The 23226-nt window shown below is 41.6% G+C and overlaps 1 protein-coding gene across 1 annotated transcript in view; it reads right to left on the reverse strand.

Moving 5' to 3' along the window:
• The window catches only part of TRIM2 (tripartite motif containing 2), a 102953-nt gene that overhangs the window by 22731 nt on the left and 56996 nt on the right, over nt 1-23226 (reverse strand). The window contains 5 exon segments of the mRNA XM_070474738.1: nt 182-349; nt 586-689; nt 11617-12340; nt 13116-13296; nt 14489-14640. Coding sequence (XP_070330839.1) covers nt 182-349; nt 586-689; nt 11617-12340; nt 13116-13296; nt 14489-14640 — 1329 coding nt within the window.

Consider the following 23226-nt stretch of genomic DNA (forward strand, 5'->3'; position numbering starts at 1 on the left):
TTTATGACAATATCACTGTGACTCTTGCTTCATTAAACTTAGATGTGACAAAGTTAAGATGTTCTGCACATGAAAAACTGTTGAACATTTTATTGAATCTGTGAGACCCCCCCCAAAAAAGACAATTTCATCTTGTATTTCCTATTCCTTCTCTCAACTGGTCAGTTGTAGTTAATCTTACCTTAAACTTCCCATCTGATGAGAAGATGCTAACCCATTTATTATCATAATCAGCAATGATTATGTCCCCACTGGGATGCACAGCTACTCCTGTGGGACGCTGTAGCTGCCCAGGAGAGCGTCCTCGTATGCCAAAACGACTTTTGAACTGTCCATCATTGGAAAATATCTGAAAAACAAATTACATTCATTGCAATGTGAACAGAAATCATCAGGAAAAAACAGGGAAGAATATTTGTCATGAGGACTACAGGGCAGAACATACAAAGCCTATTTGAAGTAAAGCCTACACACACATGATAAGCTTCCCTTTCTTTTCTTGCATCTTAAGTCTTAAGTAGGAAACTGCACCTGTACTTATTTTATCAATATAAGTTGTTAAAGGTACACAATGAGGAGCCATACCTGCACACACTGGTTGTTACTGTCAGCAATCAATATCTTTCCACTTGTAGATGCTGCTACCCCTTGAAGATTTGTGAATTCCCCTTTGTTTCTTCCTTTGGTACCTAAAAATAAATGATAAAACCAGAGAAAATTAGGGACTTCCCTGGTGGTCCACCAGTTAAGACTCCATGCTTCCATTGCAGGGGGCACGGGTTTGATCCCTGGCTGGGGGACTAAGATCCTATGTGACACATGGAGTAGCCAAAAAAAACAAAACAATCAAATACCACAGAAGATTAAACAATAGAGAGTTAGATTTCTCAGTTATAGCAAGAGAATTATTCAGTCCTCTATAAGTAGCCTGAGAATGCAATGTTTTTTAAATTACACTTTAAAAAAAGAGGAACCCTTCCCACTGACCTAATCCATAGTCTACTAAACTTGTCTTTCGGACAATAAAGTCTTTGCAACATCACGTTATGGGGGGCAAATACCAATCTTTTCTTATTAACCTGTGGCTGCAGGCTAGTATGATTAAAATATACTTAGATTCCACAAAGACATGATTATAAAAACTAATTACAATATTGAGGATATTTAGTAGCAGAGGGTCTTATTTTGGGGTTGTGCCAAAATCCCTTCTCCAATTCAGCAGCTCATAGAAACCTGGACACTTGACTTCCAGCACTTTTAACTAACTACAAGGTCATAGGTGTTATAAAACCAGCAGGCTTATATTCAACCACTGGAGTTATCTATGAACTATTTTCAAAGACTCAGTATCTCATTAAGCTTCTCTCTCCTGTAAAAGGTATCCTGACATGCTTTCTAGATTAAATAAATAAGAAAGGCAAAAGAAAATTAATTAATGTAAGAAAATTAATGTAAGAAAATTAATCAATGTAAGTAACAGCCTCATCCTTCCTAGAGTTTTTTACCAAAGAGATGAAGTAGGAGGGAAAAAAAGCTTAAAGATGTCTATGGTTAACAGATGTTTGTTTTTATTCCAAAAGAAGTAAATAAATAAAATAACTTATTTTAATAGGACCATGTAAATATTAAAGGATGGAAATAAACTTTGCTCAGAAACTACGGGGAAGGAGATTTAAATTTTCACAGTTGGAGAGCCAGAGCTAGGCCTCAGTTTTTTAATTTCATTTACATTCAAAAGAGTAACTTGATATTTGTTTTTAGACGTCAATGCAATTCCCCAGGAGAGCAAAAATAGGCTGGCAGTGGCCAATGTCAAGGCCCTATTGAGGTTGCTTAAGAACAGGGAGACTCTTCAGAAACTGGTTTGTGCATTTAGGAAGTGAAACTGACAGAATTAAACTCAGAACAAAATCGACAACAGAATCGCTGGGTGAATCATCTCAGCTGGTTCTTATCAAATCCACAAGAGAGTTGTTTTATTGAGATCCTGGGTCCAAACATGATGACTCATGATTTCTGTCTCTTTTTATAACATGAAATAAAAATCTGAGGCCCAGATCCTCAAAAGAACGTCTTCCACACTGTAGGACAAACAGTTCTATTTAATTTCGGATGTTTCAGAAAAGACAATCTTTATACTTATCTGCACAAAATCCCTAGAATATGAAGGTCCACGGGATCAGCTAATACTTTAAAAATGGTGTGCTGATATCTGTTTGTGTGGGGACAGGGGCAGGAAAAGGGGTGGCAGGCCCTTGAAAGAGGTACGTGCCAATATGGTATTTGCTTTTGGGCATTCCTTCTTAAGTCTGAATAACAGCTGATTAACAGGTACAGCAAAATGAAAGCTACAATTCTTCGAAAATGCTCAGTTTATACTTTTTAAAAGGCAGTGGGGACAAGGCCAGGGTCTCGTGAGAATAAAAGCTTAATTGATCAAAAACGTTGATAAACAAAAGCATGGAAGTTATTAGCAAGATAAGGAACTGAGGACCAAATAAAGAAACATAATAAAAAAAGAGTCCTACCAGTGGGCTGGAAAAGAAGTGACTGTAAAGAAAACTCAGGCCGTTTTGTAAAACTGGAAGTTTACCCATGGCCCAGAGGGAATGCAGGCAGAGGAAAGAAACACTGGGATCAGGACGGGAGTAAGAAGCACTGGACCGAGCAGATGAACATTGGTGTGCTGTTCTTAAGCCTGCCTGTTGCCCTCTTTCACTTAACTTCTGGCCCATCCTGCTAACAGTGTCTGCGAGTCTCTCAGTCGTGTCTGACTCTTTGCAACCCCCTGGACTATACAGTCCATGGAATTCTCCAGGCCAGAATACTGGAGCGGGCAGCCTTCCCTTCTACAGGGGATCTTCCCCACCCAGGGATTGAACCTAGGTCTTCCACATTGCAGGCGGATTCTTTACCAGCTGAGCCACAAGGGAAGCCCCACCCGTGCTCCGTGATCTGTGCCAAGGACAAAGTCTGTTCTATTCAGAGAAGGCTCTGCAGGTAGCAGCAGTTGAGATTTGAAAGGAAGGAAAAGATAAAGACTAGTAGATGTTCAGCGGTTCCTCTGTCCAAAATATTTAATTGTCTTTCTGAAAAAATAGAGGTGATGCAGAAGGAGGGGAATATCTGAACAAAAAAATAAGGACACCTTTTTTTTTCCTTTGCAGAAATAAACACACATTTTTGAGGGTCAGTAGAAATGGGAAACAACTGTATAGGGGATGGTCAGACATACAATTGGACTCTGTATCAATATCGTTTGGAACAAGGGGAAAGAAGACTCTGCCAGCTTGAAATGGATGCGAGATGGTTCGTACATGCTCTGAGAGGAAAGCGTCTACAGTGTAGAGGACCACACTGCTGGGGGAGGTCCTCCCACCCCCACCACGCCCTGGGTGTATGTGCCGGCCCAACTGTCACTCTTGGTCTCAAGTTAACGAGAGCTTGAGATCGCTGCCGCACATGTCAATAAAATCCCAGGGCTGGAGGCACATCTGTTAGATGGCTTATATATATTTTTTAAAAATTAGATGGAACAGGCATTACCATTTCCTGAGGATTAAAGGAAATCTAGCAGTATACTTGAGGGACAACTCATGCTGACTATTTTTACAAGGAAAATCTTAATGTTGAGTAATGATATGCACAGAATCATTATGCTGAAATGCCCAAAGTCCAAGTGTTTAAAAGTGTCTTGGGTCCAAAATAAACAGAAATTCCAGAAGTTAGAAATAATTTGGAGTGATGTGTTCCTTTTCAATATGTTTAGTAAGACTATTTAGTCCAAAGAAAAATGTCTAGCCCGCCACAAAGTATTCTATTTAGGAAAACCAGTTCTTTCATAACAAATATAAGTGAAGCATAAAACATATATAGTCATCATAAAATCTTTCTCTAACAGCTACATCTGGGCTATAAAATGAGTAATGTGAGTTTTTAAAGTAATTATAAACTATTTGGCAACAATTCCATAAGATGATTATACTTGTTTCCCCCAGATTTTAAACTAGCCTATGAAGCATAGAATGACTTTTTATCAGCTTCTTATCCATGCTCCTGCCCATGCCTCTAGGAAGATTACAGAAGTAAGGTAATAAGTTCCTAGGCTGAAATAGGGGATCACAATTGCAAATTTCTTCCCACTCCCACTCCAATCTAGTAAGAAAATTAATGCTAAATACACCTAGATACTTAGGTAACGCAAAAGGACGAAACAGCTAGACACAGGGTTTAACACAGGATTTTCAACCAAGTAGGTGCTTAACATATATTTGCTGAACGAATGGGTCTCTAAATGAAATATGAATGACTGAGTAAATGACAACCCACATTATGTCATGGGAAAAAGAAGTGTTCAGTAATAGTGATAGCACTTTCATTCATATACATTCTCTGACACACTCCCTGTCACAACCCCAAGAGTCATCAGCAGGATAAACATCATCATTCCACTTTAAAGATGAGGAATTGAAGCTAGACATATCACAGAGTTAGCAAAGGGACAGAGCAATGAATAAAACCTGGTTCTCCTAACCCTTTACAAAATACATATTTTTAATACATACATTGCTTCTAATTGGGTATCAGGTTTCTGAGGTGGGTTCACATGAGCCATGCTTGCTCCATAAAAATTTTTGAGGAAATTCCGTTTTAACTGGTTCACTGTCTCCCTCATTAAACTATGAGCTCCCCAGGGGAAGCTGCCACATCTGTCCTGTTCTCTGCTGCAGCTTACAATACAGTGCGGCGCCTGGTACTTGGTAAACAGCAGTGGCATCTTTCCACATGCGAAATGCAAGAGACGTTCCCAAGGATGAGTTTCTCAAGGATTGGGTTTTGTACAAAAACATCAGTTGCCAAATTAGCACACTCTCCTTCCTCAGAGATTTTAGAGAGGGAAGATGATGCTTTGCAGAAATGAGGCAGGGAAGAGGGGCATAAATTATCCTATCTTCCTGTAAAGCCTCTGAACTCATGCTAAGTGATTTTATACAGCCATCTGCTATCACAAGAAAGCGCACTGATCTGGAGTACAAATGAATGGTTCATTCACCACTTCCCAAGGACTCATTAAGGTATGCTGGATGAATTGCATAACTTGAAACGATTCATCTGTAATTCTTTCATTCCCTCCCACCTCTTCAGCTTCCCCTTTGTTCAGCGCTTTTCTTAAATAGCTCACAAAACCAGCTCACAGCTTTTAGTTAGCAAACTCTGACAGTGCAAGGGAAAAACAATCTCTTGATGTTTTAAGGCTTTATCAACAGATGCGCTAAGCCACTTGCCTGTACTCCTTCAGGTTTGTTTTCCAATTTAACATTAGAGTAAGACAATAATTCACTCACAGTGGGCATGTTATGTTTTCATGTGTGGGAGGTGTCAAGTATCTCAACTTTGGAAAACTGCAGAAGTTGAAGGATATTTCAGATGAAGAGGAAATGCCGTGCAATTAAAAAGGCAGGGGCCTCAGAATCACAGGTGGCTTGGTTCCTACTCGGGCTCTCCCGAGCCTCCGCTCCTTCAGAGCTAAGGATGATTATATGTTGTCCTGGTAATTTGGTTTGTGAGGGTCAAGAGCTGTAAGGCTGGGGAGGAGCTCTGATTTCTACCACTGGCCCTTTCTACTGTGTAAGAGCTCCCCTTATGCTGATTTCAATGAATTCAGTAAAGCTGCAGATACAAAATTAACATACAAAATTCAGTAGCGTTTTCATACATTAACAATGAATTTTCTGAAAAAGAAACAACTTGATTCCACTGATAACAGCATCAAAAACATTAAAGTACTTAAAAATAAATTTAACCAAGGAGCTAAAAGATTTCTTATCTGAAATCTACAAGATATTAATGAAAGAAATTGAAAAAGACACAAAGTGGAAAGATATTCTATATTCATGGATTAGAAGAATTAATATTGTTAAAATGTCAATACTACCAAAAGACATCTACAGATTCAATGCAATCCCTATCAAGAGTCCAATGGTATTTTTTACAGATGTTAAAAAACACTTCTAAAATCTATATGGAACCACAAAAGACCCTGAATGGTCAAAGAAATTCTGAGGAAGAGGAACAAAACAGGAGGCCTCACATTCCCTGATTTCAAGCTATAATGTAAAGTTATTGAAATCAAAAGAGTATAGTATTGGCATTAAAAACCAACAGACCAAAACAGAATCGAGCCCAGAAAAAATACCCAAATATATAGTCAAAAATATTTTGACAAAGGTGCCAAGAAAAGACAGTGGCTTCAACAAATGGTGCTAGGATAATTGAATACTCACATAAAAGAATGAAACTGGACCTCTGTCTTTCATCATAGACAAAAGTTAACTAGAAAGGGATTAAAGATTTAAATATAAGTCCTGAAATCAGGTCTTGTTTCTTCCTAGAAGAAAACACAGGAATAAGCTCCCTGACATGAGCATTGGTGAAGATATTTTGGAAGGACACCTAAGGCATAAGCAAAGAGTGCAAAAATAAACAAGCAGGACCATATCAAACTAAAAAGCTTTTGACAGCAAGCAAAAGAAACCATCAGCAATGTGAAAAAACAAAAAGTGGAATGGGAAAAAATGTTTCACACTATGTATCTAATAAAGGGTTAATATCCAAAATATATAAAGAACTTACACAATTCAACAGCAACAAACCAAATAACCCAATTAAAAACTAGGGGAAAGACCTGAATACGTACTTTTCCAAAGAACAGTCACAAAGGTCACCAGTTATCAGGGAAATGCAAATTAAACCCACAATAATACGCCCCTCATGCCTGTCAAAACGGTCACATCCAAAAGACGGAGCAAATATGGCGGCATGCTCAACTAAAGATCCCTCAGGCTGCAGTGAAGACCTGGCCCAGGCAAATAAACTAAACAGACAAACGGCGGCATGGATGTGGACTACTGGGCCTCATGCACTCCTGGTAAACTGGTAAAGCCACTATGGAAAAACTGCATAAAGGATCTCTGAAAAGAAAACACAGAACTACCATTATGATCCAGCTTTTCCACTTCTGGGTATGCTCCATGTCTGGCTGAATAGTGTGACTACCGTTCAGCCATAAAAGGGAGAAAATCCTACCATTTGCGACAACATGGGCGGGCCTTGAATGCATTTCGCTGGCTGAAGTCAGTCAGTGAGACACAGACCAACACTATATGATCTCACTCACACGTGAAATCTAAAGCAAAACAAAGCAGGACTTCCCTGGTGATACAGTGGTTAAGAATCCTCCAGCCAATACAGGGACACAGGTTCGATCCCCAGTCTGGGAAGATCCCACACACCGCAGGGCAACCAAGCCTGGGAGCCAGAGCTCCTGAGCCCACGCGCTGGGGCCTGCGTGCAGCAACTCCGGAGCTCGCGTTCCTAGAGCCTGTGGTCTGCAACAAGAGAAAGCGCAGCAATGAGAAGCCTGTGCACCACGCCTAGGGCGCAGTCTCTGCTTGTCACGACTAGAGAAACCCCCTGAGCAGCAATGCAGACCCAGTGCAGCCAAAAGTAATAAATAAATAAAATGAAGACAAAACAGAACTCACACTAAAGAGATCAGACTTGCGGTTACCAGAGGCAGGAGGGTCGGGGAGAGGCAGCCGGAGATGAAGTAACTTTCCCTGACTGTGTGGTTTTGACAGTGTCACTGCTGGGGCTGGAGCCAGGGCCAGCCGGCCTCCACGCCCACAGCCTCGACCATTCACTCTTCAACCTCGCATCCCTGCATCACTCGAGTCAAACAGCCTGAAGCTCCGTTGGGTCCTCAAGCCCTGCCTGCTCCCTCCTAAGGATGTTAGGAATCTGCATTTCCTCTCCACTCACCGCATCAGTCAACTCCAGCACTCGCAACAGCTCACATGACCGCTCCAACAGGAAGCGGCCCCCTGCCTCCTGGGGAACACTGCCGGTAGATCCCTAGGCTCTCTGGAAATCAGTGTCTCAGTAAGTCACCACATCACACCACACTGTTCAGTGCCCTCCCCTTCACCCACAGCGTGACGGTTCTCAAACCTCAGCACGCAGAAGGGTCGTGGGGCTGGAGGCATGCAGATTCCTGGTCCCGTCCTCGGAGATTCTGATTCTGTGAATGCAGTTCAGAATCCAGGAATTCTCATTTTTGCCAAGCACCCCAAGGAACTCAAGTGGTTTATGAGAAACACAGGTGTACAGAACAAAGTTTCTGCTTAGCAAGGAAACAACTTCTTTGCTCTCTTCACTTTATTTCATGCTTCAGGTAATGGAATCATTATGGTTCCTAGAACTACTCAGGGTCTGATCTTCTTCCCCTTCACCTAAACCTCCCCTTTCCTCCTTCTAACTGGCAGACTCTTTCTCCTTCAAAGCCGGCTTAGGTTTAGGTGTCATCTTGAGAACCTTAACTCCCTGCTACCTGTCAGCCTCCCCATCCCGCCTGCCTCTGAAGGTACCACATCTGTCATGTCTGTCCCCTTCTAGACTGTGGCCTCCCCTAGGTCAGGCTCAGGATCTGAGCATCGCCGCCTGGCCATGCATCGGGCACTCAAACAGCAGAGTCCCATTTAACTAGGGGGCTGGATGATCAGGGAGGAGAGGGGAAAGGTAAGTCAAAACTACCCCGGAAAATCTTGTATTATCCAGAAAGTAATAGTTCACTTGCACAAAGAGACACAGGTGTTCAGGCATGTACACAACATAGCTGTCATGTATCTGCCCTTGCGTATCTGTTATAAGCCAAACGGTATCTCCACACAATCCATATGCTAAAGTCCAGTCTCAACCTCCGGCACCTCAGAATGTTAACTGTTTTTGGAGTTAAGATCTTTAGAGGTGATTAACTTAAAACAAGGGCCTAATCCAATACAACTGGTGCCTTTATGAGGAGAGGGAGAAATACCAGGAGTGTGTGAGCCTTCAGAGGACAAAGCAGCAGGCAGGCAGAGGCCTCCGGGGACACCAAGCCCGCCGCCTCCTTGAGCCTGGGCTTTGAGCCCCCAGAGTGTGAGAAAATCAGTCTCAGCCTGTGGTGCCGTTGTGGCGGCCCCAGCAAAGGGAGACATCATCTTTCCTTCATTGACAAACGTGGACTTGGTGCTACATGCCATGGACTGTTCTCAGCACCTTACACATGTCTAAACACTTAAACACTTCCCCCCAGTGCCCGTGAATCTCCAAGGGTGCATGTCTCAGTGGGCAGAAGGGGAGAAGAGGGGGTCCCCTTCCCCTGGGGCAGGGCTGGGCACTCAGAATATAACTGGGGAAAAAACCCCTAAGAGACATGTCTCTTTCCTCAGGTGAGATTCACAGGTGGAGTGGTGACAATTGAAAATAACAATAGTAAAAGGACGGCCAGCTTTAACTCAGCAGTTACTGCACATAGGCAAATGCCAGCCCTAAGAATTCCTTCTTGTTTCACACCCACGGCAACCTTAAGAATTAGGTAAGATTTCATTCCCTTTATTTTAGTGGAGGAAACTGGGAGAATCAGCATCTGGCCCAGATCTGGCCCTCTCTCCACTCTGCACACTGCCTGGGAAGTGGCCCCGGTAACTTGGCTGGAGGAGGGGAGATTCCAAATGCAAGACTGAGTTAGCTCTTGATGGAGATCAATGGAGAGCAGCAAGGTCAATTGTTTTGGAAGAAAAGGCAGCAGGGAACATCTAACAGCCTTAATAACAGCTCGTGCAAAAACAATGGCTGTGGATTATTTAGCTCTTCCAACAGGCCAGGCATTAAGCTTGGAACTTTGAACAGTTCTGAGAAGCAGATATTTTTATCTTTTCTTTTTATGGACATGGAAACTGAAGCCCAGGGAAGCTGGGAGACCTGCCCAAAGTTGAAGCAAGTGGCAGAACCGGAGTGGCAGGCCTGGGAGGCTCCAATCCTGTGCCACCCAGCCCACCCCCTCTGCTTTGCCAAGTGTCTCAACAGCCTCTGCACCCAACTGCACAAATGGCTGGTGAATGGACCAGGGCCTCCACGCGCTGAGAAGGGAGCCTGCTTGCTGGATCACAGTCTTTACGAGGATCTATCCTAAAGAATAATAAATATAGAGTATTAAATAATAAAGAGAAATGAATAATAAAAAGAGCAGCTCTTGCCCAAGAATGTTCCAAGGAGCCTTATTTTCCCAAGATGTCCACAGGAAAAGTGCTATGGTCAGAAGAGGTTGGAAGTGTTGCCTATTATCCCTCCACTGCCTGTGAGACCTACAGTGCACATCAGCAGATTCTAAAGGTACACAGTAAAAAAAAAAAAAATCTGTTTCCCTCACTTAAGCTAAGCTTTCCCCAATCTGTCTGAACCACAGAACTGTTTTTCTACATGTGTCAGTGACCATACCTTAGAGACCTTTTGAGAGATACTGCAGTGGAGGACTGAACAGGTAGAAAGAGAAGCAAGTGGGAGCCACTTTTGGACATAGTAGCTAACATGTAGACTTTTTTTTCTTAAGAATTATCAAATTGTGAGGACGTCCCTGGCTGTCCAGTGCTTAAGACTCCATGCTATCAATGCAGGGGGCCTGGGTTTGATACCTGGTCAGGTAACCAGACCTCACATGCCACATGGCTTGCCACAAAGTAAAAAAAATTTAAAAATATATAATAAAAGAATTAGTAAAGTGTTGGTTGTTTTATTTAGTTTGTTTAGAAAAGAAACAGCTTTAAAAAATTGGAGGCAATAAAGCTGACAAGGGAAGGACAATTTGCATTCCCAAATCTCTTGGCTCATCCTAAACCATTCTGCTTCCATCCCAACCCCATTCTATTCTCCAGGTTTCCACCCACCCACCCTCTTAAGGCTGCTCTCCAGCTACACGCAGATGGATATAACCACAGCTTGCAATGCACCATGCCCCTTGTCCCCAGGTCTTATAGTGTGGAAGCAGTGAGAAGCATCAGACCCTCTGCCCACAGTTACCTCCTGCGCTGGCACATTCCAGAGAAACACGTGATGTTATTTGATAGAAGCATGTCTCTGCCTTTGGGTTAGGCAGAAGTACTCTAAAGACATTATTCCCATAGGGGGAAAAGATTGCCAACATTTCCTTTAAAATGTGCAGATTATGTACACACTGCTATATTTAAAATGGATAACCAAAAAGGACCTACAGTATAGCAAAGGGAACTGTGTTCAGTATTATGCAACAGAAGAATCTGAAGAGATACATGTATATGTGTAACTGAATCACTTTGCTGTAACCTTGAGACTGACATTGTTAATCACCTACATTCCGATATGAAATAAAAAGCTAAAAAAAAAAAAAACTGCTACAAAAAAAAGTCCAGATTAGAGTGCTGTATTTTTCTAATTATCTTTCTGCTTATTTTCAGTTTCTGATTTTCCATAATACATATGCAGCGCTGGCGTGTTGAGAGGAGGAGGAGGGGAAGAAGGAGAGGGGGGAGGGAGGAAGAGTGAGCAGGGAAGGAGGAGGGGAGAGGGAGGAGGAGGAGGAGGACACAAACCTCCGGAGAAGCCTGCATGAGCTCACCTAATAAAATACACCAGTTTATCCCCCACACCGTCAGCCCGAGTTGCAGTTGCGACCTGCCAAGTTGCAAGTCGCGACACTTCCCAGTCCCCCCCCTTGAGCCAAGCAAAATCCCCCGTGCAGGCACAGCGCCGCCGGCCCCTTACCCACGCGGAAGATCAGGTCGTCTTCGATGGGGTTCTCTTTTCGCTTCCCGGTGCTGTACATGCTGGCGGGCCTCTTGACAGCCTTCTGCTTCACGTGGCCGCTGCCCGGGGACTTCACGCGCCGCTTCACACCCTCGGTGGTGGGGGACACGTCCGCCGAGCGGATCACCTTCAGCTTGAACGGGCTGCCGCGGATGTGCTGGTCGTAGAGGCGCAGCGACAGCGTGAAGTCGCCCTCCTTCTGCACGGTGTAGAGGAACTCGTACGTGCCGTTCTTGTTGTCCAGGATCTCCCCGTCGGCCACGCTGCCGTCCGGCGTGCTCAGCTCCGCCGTCAGGTAGGCGTTGCCCGTCTTGCACAGCTCGCCGTCTTTGTCCTTGGTTGTTATGGTAACGGACATGGGCTGCCCGATGATGGTCTGCCGCAGCCCCTCGCCCGTCGCCACCGTCTCGGAGGCGACGGCGTTGGTGGTCAGGATCGTCCCGAGGTTGTGGATGGACTTCTTGAGCCCCTCGGTCTCCACGATGAAGTCCAGCTGGTCGTTTTCTCGCGGGTGCAGCGGGAAGTCCTGGTCCGCCAGCTCGTTGAGCTTCTCGCTCATCTGCTTCTTCACCAGCAGCACCTCCGTCTCCGTGCCGTGGTTGAGGGCCTGCGCCGTGAAGCTGCTGCAGCTCTTGATGCTCTCCTGGCCCTCGAGCAGGGTGTCCAGCTGCGACTGGAGGACCTGCGGGGAGAGCGAGCCGCTGAGCGCCGCCCGCGGCGGGCCTGGGGCGAGGGGGCTTCCGGTTAACGCAGCGAGCCCGGCTGTGAAGCTAAAGCCTAAGTCGCCTTCCCAGCCCCTTCTCTTTCCCGTCCTCCTCGCCTCATCTCTCCCACACACATTTCTGGGATCATGTGTCTGGGGTGAGCAGAAACGTCACCGAGAGCTTGGCAGCCAGAGTGCTTGACATCTGAAGTAGTCATTACTCAGTTTCTTTCCCTAATGTTCAAAGTTCCCCTGTCATCACCTCAAGGAACAGAAACCAGACCAATGAAAGCTCCACCTCCGAATATCGGAAGCTTTCAGCCCTGGTTTTGTGATGGGACGTGCAGAGTTAAACGGAGGCTGCAGTCAGGGTTCACTCTGAACTTGACTAACAGGTTGGTGTGGGTGAGAGAGTCATTAAGAGACTATTAGACATTATAATTAAGGAAGGAAAACAATCCAGTTTAACCCTAAATCCTGAAAGTATTACTTTATATTCAACCTTGCCTTTTATATAGTCAAGTTATAAAGTGGTACTTAAGGCCACAGAATCATAGTTTTGGTGAAAACAGGAAGGAAAACATAGCAGGAAACAGGAAAAAATATGCTGTTAAGTAAAAGCTACTCTTTACCAAACAACACTGACACTTAAGAAGTTTGAGTCCACTTTGCTGCTGGTGGAACCCAGGAAGCTGGCGTCAGGGAGGCCCGGGACCAAGCCTCCTGTGGAGGTCCTGGACGGCTGGAGTCTTACCTTGTGTTTGAGGCCATAGTTGACTTCCAGCTCCATGAGCAGCACACTCTTGCGCACGTTTAAAGTCTTCTGGAGTTCATCAAAAGTAGAATGGATGTCATCCACAATACTGGCCTTTTGGTTGGTTAACTGATGGATGATTTCCGAGATGAACTGAAGAGCAGAATCTATTTCTGGGAGCCTAGAGGACAGTTGTCAGAGGTCGTTATTCTAGTAACATCCACAGGGAAATAGTAAAAACAAAAACTATCCAAATACTGTATTTTGTCAAGCAACATTTTCTACACCTTTCATCATCTTTAAAAAGTAATAACCGAAGAACAGATGATAAGACATGCCATAATTACTGACTTTGAGAAAAGAGATTTGAGGATCCATGTCTATTTCAATCTACCTCAGTCATTTATTTTTAATAGTTGATGGTACAAAACCTCAAAGCTCTCGGAACCCCTGGGCTTTATCCCCCACTCTAAATCAGGCACACTCTACAGTGGACAAGCACAAGGTCCTACTGTATAGCCAGAGAGCTATATTCAAAATCCTATGACGCAAAAAAATGGAAAAGATTATTATGCATTGCAGGATGTTTAACAGCATTCTTTCCTCTACTCCCGCCCCCCTCCTCCCTCCAGCTGTGACACCAAATTGTCTCCAGACATTGCCGATGTCCCCTGGGGGACATCATGGTCCATGCCTGAGGACCACTGTTCTAAATAGACAGCTATATCTTTTTCCCCAATCACATGAAAAACTTACCCAAGCTCAGAGTTTCCTGTGAACTTCTTGCAAGTTTCCAAATTCTTTTAATTAGTACAGAATAGCCACACTTTTCTCACTTCAACTATTGGTAAAGATTTATTTTCAGCTGGTTGTTTATTTCCTCCCTTTGATCTTTCTCATGCATCACACAGCTACCCTGTTCCTTCATCTCCTTGCCAAATAAAGAGCCTGGAGGCAAGGAAGCAGAAGGAAAACTGAGCAGTCACTGCTCGGGACCATTTTGCTGGGCTCAAGCAGAGAGGAGCCAGTCACAGTTGGCATAATGGCCTGTAAGTGAGTCAAGAACAGTAGCTAAGAAAGGCTCTCAGACAGCTTGGTTTCAGGCACAAATTTCAGAGATCTGAGAGCATTTTCCTCGAGTATATTTTCTTCATTTGATCATACGAAGGTGCTGAAAGAAAAGCCTACTTATAACAAGGGGATTGGAATTTTACCAAGGGGCAGGGCATCACCCTTATCGCTCACCAGTTTATGACCACAGAGCTGTGATCAAAGGAGAATTTACTTGGGTGACATGAACCTTCTGTCCCACTGGGACATGAAATCTGGAGGCCACAGGCGGCCAGCCGTGGCATGGAGGGAGGCGTGCACACCTTTTGTTGACGGCGTCCAGCTGCACCTGGAGCGAAGCCTTGTGCTGCTCCACCACGTCCTTGAGGGGCACGGTGGGGTGCTCTGCGTGCTCCCCCTCCGTGCACTCCCGACACATGGCGGTCTCGCAGGACTGGCAGTAGAAGTCCATCACCTGCAGACGACACAAGAGTGGTTCCCGTTCTCGGCCACTGACCGAGCACTGACCAGGCGCTGGGTCTTCCCCAGCACGCTCTCAGTAATGCCCACAGCCTCCCCAGGATGTGGACAGTGTTACATCCAGTGTCACAGGAAAAAAGGAAAGATAAACTTTTGTGTGCCAGCTCTCAGACAGAGGTGGATCGGACTCTAGGGCAGCTGCTACAGTCGCACACCCAGCTGTACTTGGCCACTGCCGTAAGGCAGAACAGCACAGTGTTGTGGTTCTCAGATATTTGGGTCTCAGGACTCCTTTGCACTCTTTAATGACTAAGTACTTGAAATGCTTTTTGTTTATGTGAGTTATATCTACAGCTACTTATATTAAAAATGGAAACTGAGAAACATTCCAAATATTAATTCATCAAAAGCAAAACTAAGCCCCATTAAGTGTGACCATAAATAATATGATTTATGGAAAGTATATTTTGCAACACAGAAAATCCTGTGAGAAGAATGGCACTGCTTTCTATTTGTAAATCTCTTCAGGGTCTGGCTTCACAGAAGACAGCTGGATTCTCATACCTGTTTCTCTGTTCAGTCTGTCTTGATAGCACATGCCATACAGTCTCTGGAAAATGCCACTGTATACTCTCAAGAGATTGGGAGTGAAAAAGGTAAATAATGCTTAGTATTATCATACAGTTGTGATCTTGTGGATCCCCTGAAGCGGTCTGGGGACCCATGAGAGTTCCTGGATGGCACCTTGAGAATTGCTGCTGTTTGGATAAGAGATGAGCAGGACAGAACACTTTGCATCCTGGCTCCACCACTTACATGACCTCATCACGTCTCAATTTTCCCTCTGTCAAATGGAGACAACTGTGCAACCTACTAACCTACTTCACAGGGCTGCTATGAGGATTCAGGAGAGTAATTTGCACAAAGAACTCAGATGATGCCTGGCACTGACAAACAGTAAGTTCCTAAGCAGTAGCAGTGATGGTAATGATGATGATATCATTTGCTTATTTGAAAATAAAACCACTTTATACTGATTAAAGATGAACTCTTGGTAATAATATAACATAAAGCCTGGAAGTTTCTTTGTGAAGGCATTCCCCTTATTCTCTCAGCTGGAAATAACTTCTTCCAATATTGAATTCCCAAAGCACTTTGAAGGGGGGAGGATTTTTTTCTTAAAGTATAACACATATCAAAAAAATGGCATAAATCCTAACACAGATTGATTGATTTTTTCATAAAGTGAATGCACCCACTAGAGCAATTTTATTCATATCCATTTTATGAAATATTTATAAGATTTTAAGTTACTGAGCACTTAAACACTTTCAACCCAGAGCCTAGGTAACTCCTTACACATAGTAGGTATATAATGATACTGCTGAATGTATGAACCATATGCTGTTTATAAGAGACTCACTTTAGGTTGAAAGTAAATAGATGGAAAAAGATATTCCATGAAAATAGTAAGCAAAAGAGAGCTGGAGCAGCTATTCTAATATTAGACAAAATGGATTGTAAGACAAAAGTTGTTAGACAGAAAAGGACTATGAACTATACTTCAATTAAATAAGGACATTAATAATGACAAAATGGTCAATCTGTCAAGAAGAGATGACAGTTATTAACAAAGCAAAAACTGATAGAACTGAAGGGGGAAATGGACAGTTCAATAATAATGGTTGGAGATTTCAATATTGAACTTTCAATAATGATAGAACTATTAGATGGAAGATCAGTAAAGAAATAAAAAACTTGAAAAACATTATAAAAAAAAAAAAGAAAAACATCATAAGCCAACTTGATCTAACATCCACATATAGAACATTCTGTTCAATAACAATTCATTTTTGTCATGTACACATGGAACATTTTCCACAATAAACCATATACAAAAGTCTCAATAAATTTAAAATGACTGAAATCATATAAAGTATCTTCTCTGGCTATAATGGAATGAAATTAGAAATCAGTAACAGAAGGAAATCTGGAAAATTAACAAATACGTGGAAATTAAATAACATACACTAAAATAATGAGTCAAAGAAAAAATTACAAAGGAAATTAAAAAATAGCTTGAGATTTTTTATTTAAAAATAACAACATGCCAAAATTTGAGAGACAGTACTCAGAGCAAATTTTACAGTTGTATATGTCTACATTGAAAAAGAAGATTTCAAATCAATAAACCTAAGCTTCCACCTGAAGGAACTAGAAAAAGAAGAACTAAACCCAAAGCAAGCAGAAGAAAGGAAATGAAGATCATAGTGGAGAATAGAAAAATAAGAAATCAATGAAACCAAAAATTGGTTCTTTGTAAAGATCAACAAAATTGACATAATACTATGGACTGTTGTAGGTCAACAGATTAAATAACCTAGATAAAATGGATAAATTCCTAGTAACACAAAATCTACCAAAACGAATTCAAAGAAGAAATAGAACACATGAATAGACGTATAAAAGTAAAGAGACTAATCAATATTCAAAAAACCTCCAACAAAGAAAAGTCCCAGGCAAGATGGCTTCATTGGTGATTTCTACCAAAAATTTAAGAATAATTAACACCAATCTTCAAAGTCTTCAAAAAAGTAGAAGAAAAGGGAACATTCATTCATTCTAATAGATTGGTAATATACTGACATCAAAGCCAAAAACATCATGGAAAAAGAAAATTATAGACTAATATTCCCTATGAATATAGGTGCAAAAATCCTTTACAAAATACTAGTAAACTTAATCCAGCTGCATATTAAAAGGACTAAACATATAACCAAGTGGAATTTATTTCAGAAATGCAAGGGTGGTCCACATACAATAATCAATATATGTAATACACCATGGTAACAGGATGAAGGGAAGAAAACCCTTATGATCATATTAGCAAATGCAAAAAGAGTATTGACAATACCAACATCCTTTCATGATAAACATGCTTATCAAATTAGAAGACAAATTCCTCAACTTGAAAAAGGGAAATTACAAAAACCCCACAGCTTCTTTAATGGTAATTCCCTAAGATGAGAAACAAGAAAAGGATGTCCAATTTTGCCACTTCTTTTTCACTTTTGTCACTTCTATAACAGTGTACTGGAAATTTTAACCGGAGCATATAGGAAAGAAAAATAAATAAAATGCATTCAAACTGGACAAGAAGTAAAAATTTCTCTATTCAGAGAAAATCTCCAAGAATACACACATGCACACACATACATACAATATTAGACCTAACAAATTAATTCAGTAAAGTTTTAGGATACAAGATCAACAAACAAAAATCAGTTTTATTTCTATCCACTAACAATGAAAAATCAAAAACTTAATTTAAGAAAATTCCATTATAATAGCATCCAAAAGAATATAAAATATTTAAAGAATAAATTTAACCAAGAAAGTTTAAGACTTATACACTGAGAATTACAGAATATTGTTGAAAAAAATTAAATAATAATGGAAATAAATGGAAAGATATCTTATGCTTATGACTTGGAAGACTTAATATTGTTAAGAGCGCAGTATTCCCCAAACTGATCTACAAATTCAATGAAACAGCTATCAAAATTCTAACTTCTTTTTTTCACAGAAGTGAACAAGCTGTTCCTAAACTAATAGAGAATTGCACTGGGACCCTGAATAGCCAAAATAATCTTAAAAAAGAGTTTGAAGAGAAAAATTGGAAGGCTCATATTTCTAAATTTTGAAACTTACTACTAAGCTAGTGTAATTAAAATTGTGTTACCAACCTAAGAACAGGCATGTAGATCAATGGAATAGAATTGAGAGTTCAGAAGTAAAACAATACATTTATGGTCAATTGATTCTTGACAGGGATGCCAAGACCACTCAATGAGGGAAACAGTTTTTTCAAGAAATAGTGTCAAAGCCACTGGATATATAAAAGAATGAAGCTGAAACCTTACTTCACTGCATATATAAAATTTAACTCAAAATAGATTAACAACCTAAATGTAAGGGCTAAAACTATAAAAATCCTGGGAAAAAACCCACAGGGTTAAATCTTCATGACCTTGGACTTGGCACCAGATTCCTGGATATGACACAAAAGCACAGCCGAAATAAAAAAGATAAATTGGACTTTATCAAATTAAAAACTTGTGTATCAAAGGGCAGTAACAGAAACGTAAAAGGAATGGGGAAAATATTTCCTAGATATACATCTGATAAGGATGCAGTATCCAGAACATATAAGAAAACTCTGTAACTCAAGAACCCAATTCAAAAATTGTCAAAGGAATTAAATAGACATTTCTTCAAAGAGGCTAAATGAATGGCCAATTTTCACAGGAGAATTCTCTCAACATCGTTAGTCACTAAAAAAAATGCAAATCAAAACCACAATGAGACATCACAGCACCTGGGAGGGCTAGACTCAAAAAATCAGACAATAACAAGTGTTGGGAAGAATATGGAAGATCAGAACTCTCATACTTTGCTGGTGTTCAGCTCTACCATACAACCCAGCAACCCAGGAGAACTGAAAATATATGTACATGCAAAAACTGTACATGAATGTTTACAGCAGCTTTATTTATAACAGCCCAAAGTGAAAAGTGGAAACAACCCAAATATCCATCAACTCATGAATGGATAAATTCATGGTTATAAGTTGTGGGATATTATTTAGCCATGAAGAAATGAATGATGTTCTAATATTCACTACAATATAGATGAACCTTGAAAACATTATGCTAAATGACGGAACCTAGACTCAAAAGGCCACATGTTGTAGGATTGCATTTATATCAAATGTCCATAATGGACATATCCTTAGAGACAGAAAGCAGGTGATGGGTGCTAAGGGTTGGGGTGGTGGGGAGGGGATGAAGAATGACTGCTTAATAGGTACATAGTTTCCTTGGAGGATATAATGAAAAACTTCTGGAATTAGTAGTGATGTTTGCACAACCTTTTCAATACACTAAAAAGGGCTTCACTGGTGGTTCAGTGGTAAAGAATCCAGCTGCCAATGCAGGGATGTGGGTTTGAACCATGGGCTGTGGGTTTGATCCCACATGCTGTGGGGCAGTTGAGCCCACGTGCTACAGCTACTGCTCCACGAGAAGCCACCGCAATGAGAGGCGCACACACTGCAACGAAGAGTAGCCCCTCCTCGCCACAACGAATATCCAGTGCAGCCAAAACAAAAAGTGATGAAAATAGGGACTTTGATGGCAGTACAACGGTCAAGGCTTCCCCTTCCAATGCAGAGGGTACGGGTCAGTAAGTTAAGATTCCACGTGCCTCTTGGCCAAAAAAAAAACACAAAACATAAAACACAGTATTATAACAAATTCAATAAAGACTTTTAAGAGATCCACATCAAGTAAAAATGTAACAAATTAATAGTTAGAAAGTTGAATTTTATCTGATTTTTACCTCAATTTTAAAAAATTGTTATCTTTGAAGAGACAGCAGCAGACCTGAGTAACTGTCCCTGGTTCAGTTCAGTTCTGTTCAGTCGCTCAGTCGTGTCTGACTCTTTGTGACCCCATGAATCGCAGCACACCAGGCCTCCCTGTCCATCACCAACTCCCGGAGTTTACTCAAACTCATGCCCATCGAGTCGGTGACGCCATTCAGCCATCTCATCCTCTGTCATCCCCTTCTCCTCCTGCCTCCAATCCCTCCCAGAATCAGGGTCTTTTCCAATGAGTTAACTCTTCGCATCAGGTGGCCAAAGTATTGGAGTTTCAGCGTCAGCATCAGTCCTTCCAATGAACACCCAGGGCTGATCTCCTTTAGGATGGACTGGTTGGATCTCCTTGCAGTCCAAGGGACTCTCAAGAGTCTTCTCCAACACCACAGTTCAAAAGCATCAATTTTTTGGTGCTCAGCTTTCTTCACAGTTCAACTCTCACATCCATACATGACTACTGGAAAAACCATAGCCTTGACCAGACGGACCTTTGTTGGCAAAGTAATGTCTCTGCTTTTTAATATGCTATCTAGGTTGGTCATAACTTTCCTTCCAAGGAGTAAGCGTCTTTTAATTTCATGGCTGCAGTCACCATCCACAGTGATTTTGGAGCCCCAAAAAATAGTCTGACGCTGTTTCCACTGTCTCCCCATCTATTTCCCATGAGGTGATGGGACCAGATGCCATGATGTTAGTTTTCTGAATTGTCCCTGGTACTGAGTCCTAATTGTTTCCTGGGAAGCAAAGGCCCTGAAATCATTTTGAAACATCAGCAACTAGTTAATGCTTGTCCTTGGTTCTGACAGCTTTGACTCAAGCTGAGACCTCATTATAGGAGAGAGCGGCCCAGCAGAGCTCGTCCATCTTGGGTGAGATAACCCTGGTGCTCCAAGTGCTGGGTGGCCCGGATGAGCTTGTAGTTGTTGACAAGTAGCAACATTTGGGTTCATTAGAAGAGAGGATGGCAGGACTATATGCATAATAACGAGCTGTAAAGGATGGTCAGGGCCTTGCAGCCAACCCAGAGGCTTTTGGAAGCGGGGGCTGATTCTTGGCAAGGCATTCTTCATGAGGATCTCTCCTTCTCACCTCTGAATGTCCTCCTTAGTAAGGCAACTAAGCCAGCAACAACAGGGTTTAAGGATTATTTGTGCTTTGGGACTAAGGCATGAGCTCAAATGTCTGGTGTAAGTGCAAAGAACCTCTTAAATAACTGACCATTACTCCCATTTTTCTTTGTATCTGAACAATGCAGGGGTGGCAGTTTAATTAGAAGACAGATAGTGTCACAGCACTTAAAGTAAGTGACAGGCTTTCATCCACATGTGCTAACAGCACCAGGCAGTTTATGATGGCAACATCCGGCTTCATTGTTAATTACCCAATTTTATTAACCTTCAGACGCTTGAATTGTTTTCAGAGATTTACCCGTGGCAATTAAGCGCAGCCAATTATCTGTAATGTTGCATGCATTTGGCTTGAATATGCAATGAGAACCTCTGTTTCAAAGCAGCTGCAGTGAACTCCTACAATCCATGATGGAACAATAGAATGATTAAAGAAGCGCAGTTAATTTTCCAAGGCCTCCTGCTGGTTTACACATCTTAAGATACCAAAGAATCATGATGACTCAGCATAGAGAAAGTGCTCAAAATACCTCCAAGAAGATCTGACTCTTTAGAGTTAATTTTCAATATGATTTGATGTGATATTTTTGGTAGAGAAACAAGGGAAGGTTTCACCCAAAGGCTTCTTTACTTTTGTTGGAATTAACATCTCTGAGAGTGTTTCTTCTTAGCAGCCTGTGGCATCCAAGGGTCTCTATTGCTTAGGCCTGATCAGAAAACAGTCTTGAAGAATTCTTTGTGACGCTTAACATTTATTTCCTCCTACAATTATCAAATGTTCATACCCCCTCTGACTTTCTTAAAGTTCTGTGCTCATTTTCTTTTCTGATATTTATATTTTTCTTAATTAGTAACTGCTCTTATATGGTAAAAGTTTGCTGGGGTATTTAAATAAGAATTGTACAGCTACTTTCATAAAATTAGCGACTCAAGGTTTTCTTCTTTTTTTTCTTTTTCATTTATTTTTATTAGTTGGAGGCTAATTACTTTACAACATTGTAGTGGTTTTTGCCATACATTGACATGAATCAGCCATGGATTTACATGTATTCCCCATCCCGATCACCCCTCCCACCTCCCTCTCCACCCGATCCCTCTGGGTCTTCCCAGTGCACCAGCCCCGAGCACTTGTCTCATGCATCCAGCCTGGGCTGGTGATCTGTTTCACCCTTGATAATATACATGTTTCGATGCTGTTCTCTCTAAACATCCCACCCTCGCCTTCTCCCACAGAGTCCAAAAGTGTGTTCTGTACATCTGTGCTTCTTTTCAAGGTTTTCTTCTTATGTCTTCACTAGATTTTGGTGTCAAGAGTTATGAGTATATCATAGGTGAATCTGGGAGCTCCCTACGTTTTTTATGGTTCAGAAATATACAGACTATGAATCAGAATCATATCTGTTTTATACAAGTTTGAAGGCATTCAGTGTTTGTTTGTTTGTTTTTTAATATTTTTACTTATTTGGCTGCACTGGGTCTTAGTTGTTCCCTATGGGATCTAGTTCCCCCATCAGGGATTGAATCTGCCCCACCCCAACTCCCGCACTGCCCCCCACCTCCACCTGGGAGGTCAGAGTCCCAGTCACTGGACTACCAGGAATGTCCTGAAAGCATTCAGTTTTAAATTAACTCTCACCAGTTTTTTTTGGTGTTGTTGAAAATTTAGGTCAGCTTGGGTTTTCTTGATCATTTGTAGTTTTCTTAGATAATGATCTATTTCATTCAGGCTTTCAGTACCTTAGTCTTTAGCAGAGAATTGACTTGTTAATTTTAAAATATTTTTATCTCTTTATTAGTCTCAATTAATTTATATTTACTGTTTAGTGCTCTATCAAATTACTTAATTAATAAAAAAAAATTCAGCTCTTGGATTTATTCATCAACACAATTGTTTCAGGATTTTCAAACTCTCTAAGGTTGTCTTTATTATTTTCATTTCTTTTGTGTTCCATATTTATTTTATTGTTCTTTTCCTAACATCTTGAAATGGAATATTTTTAAATAAAAGAAAATA

The sequence above is a fragment of the Odocoileus virginianus genome, chromosome 12 (assembly GCF_023699985.2).
Source record: "Odocoileus virginianus isolate 20LAN1187 ecotype Illinois chromosome 12, Ovbor_1.2, whole genome shotgun sequence".
Lineage (NCBI taxonomy): Eukaryota > Metazoa > Chordata > Mammalia > Artiodactyla > Cervidae > Odocoileus > Odocoileus virginianus.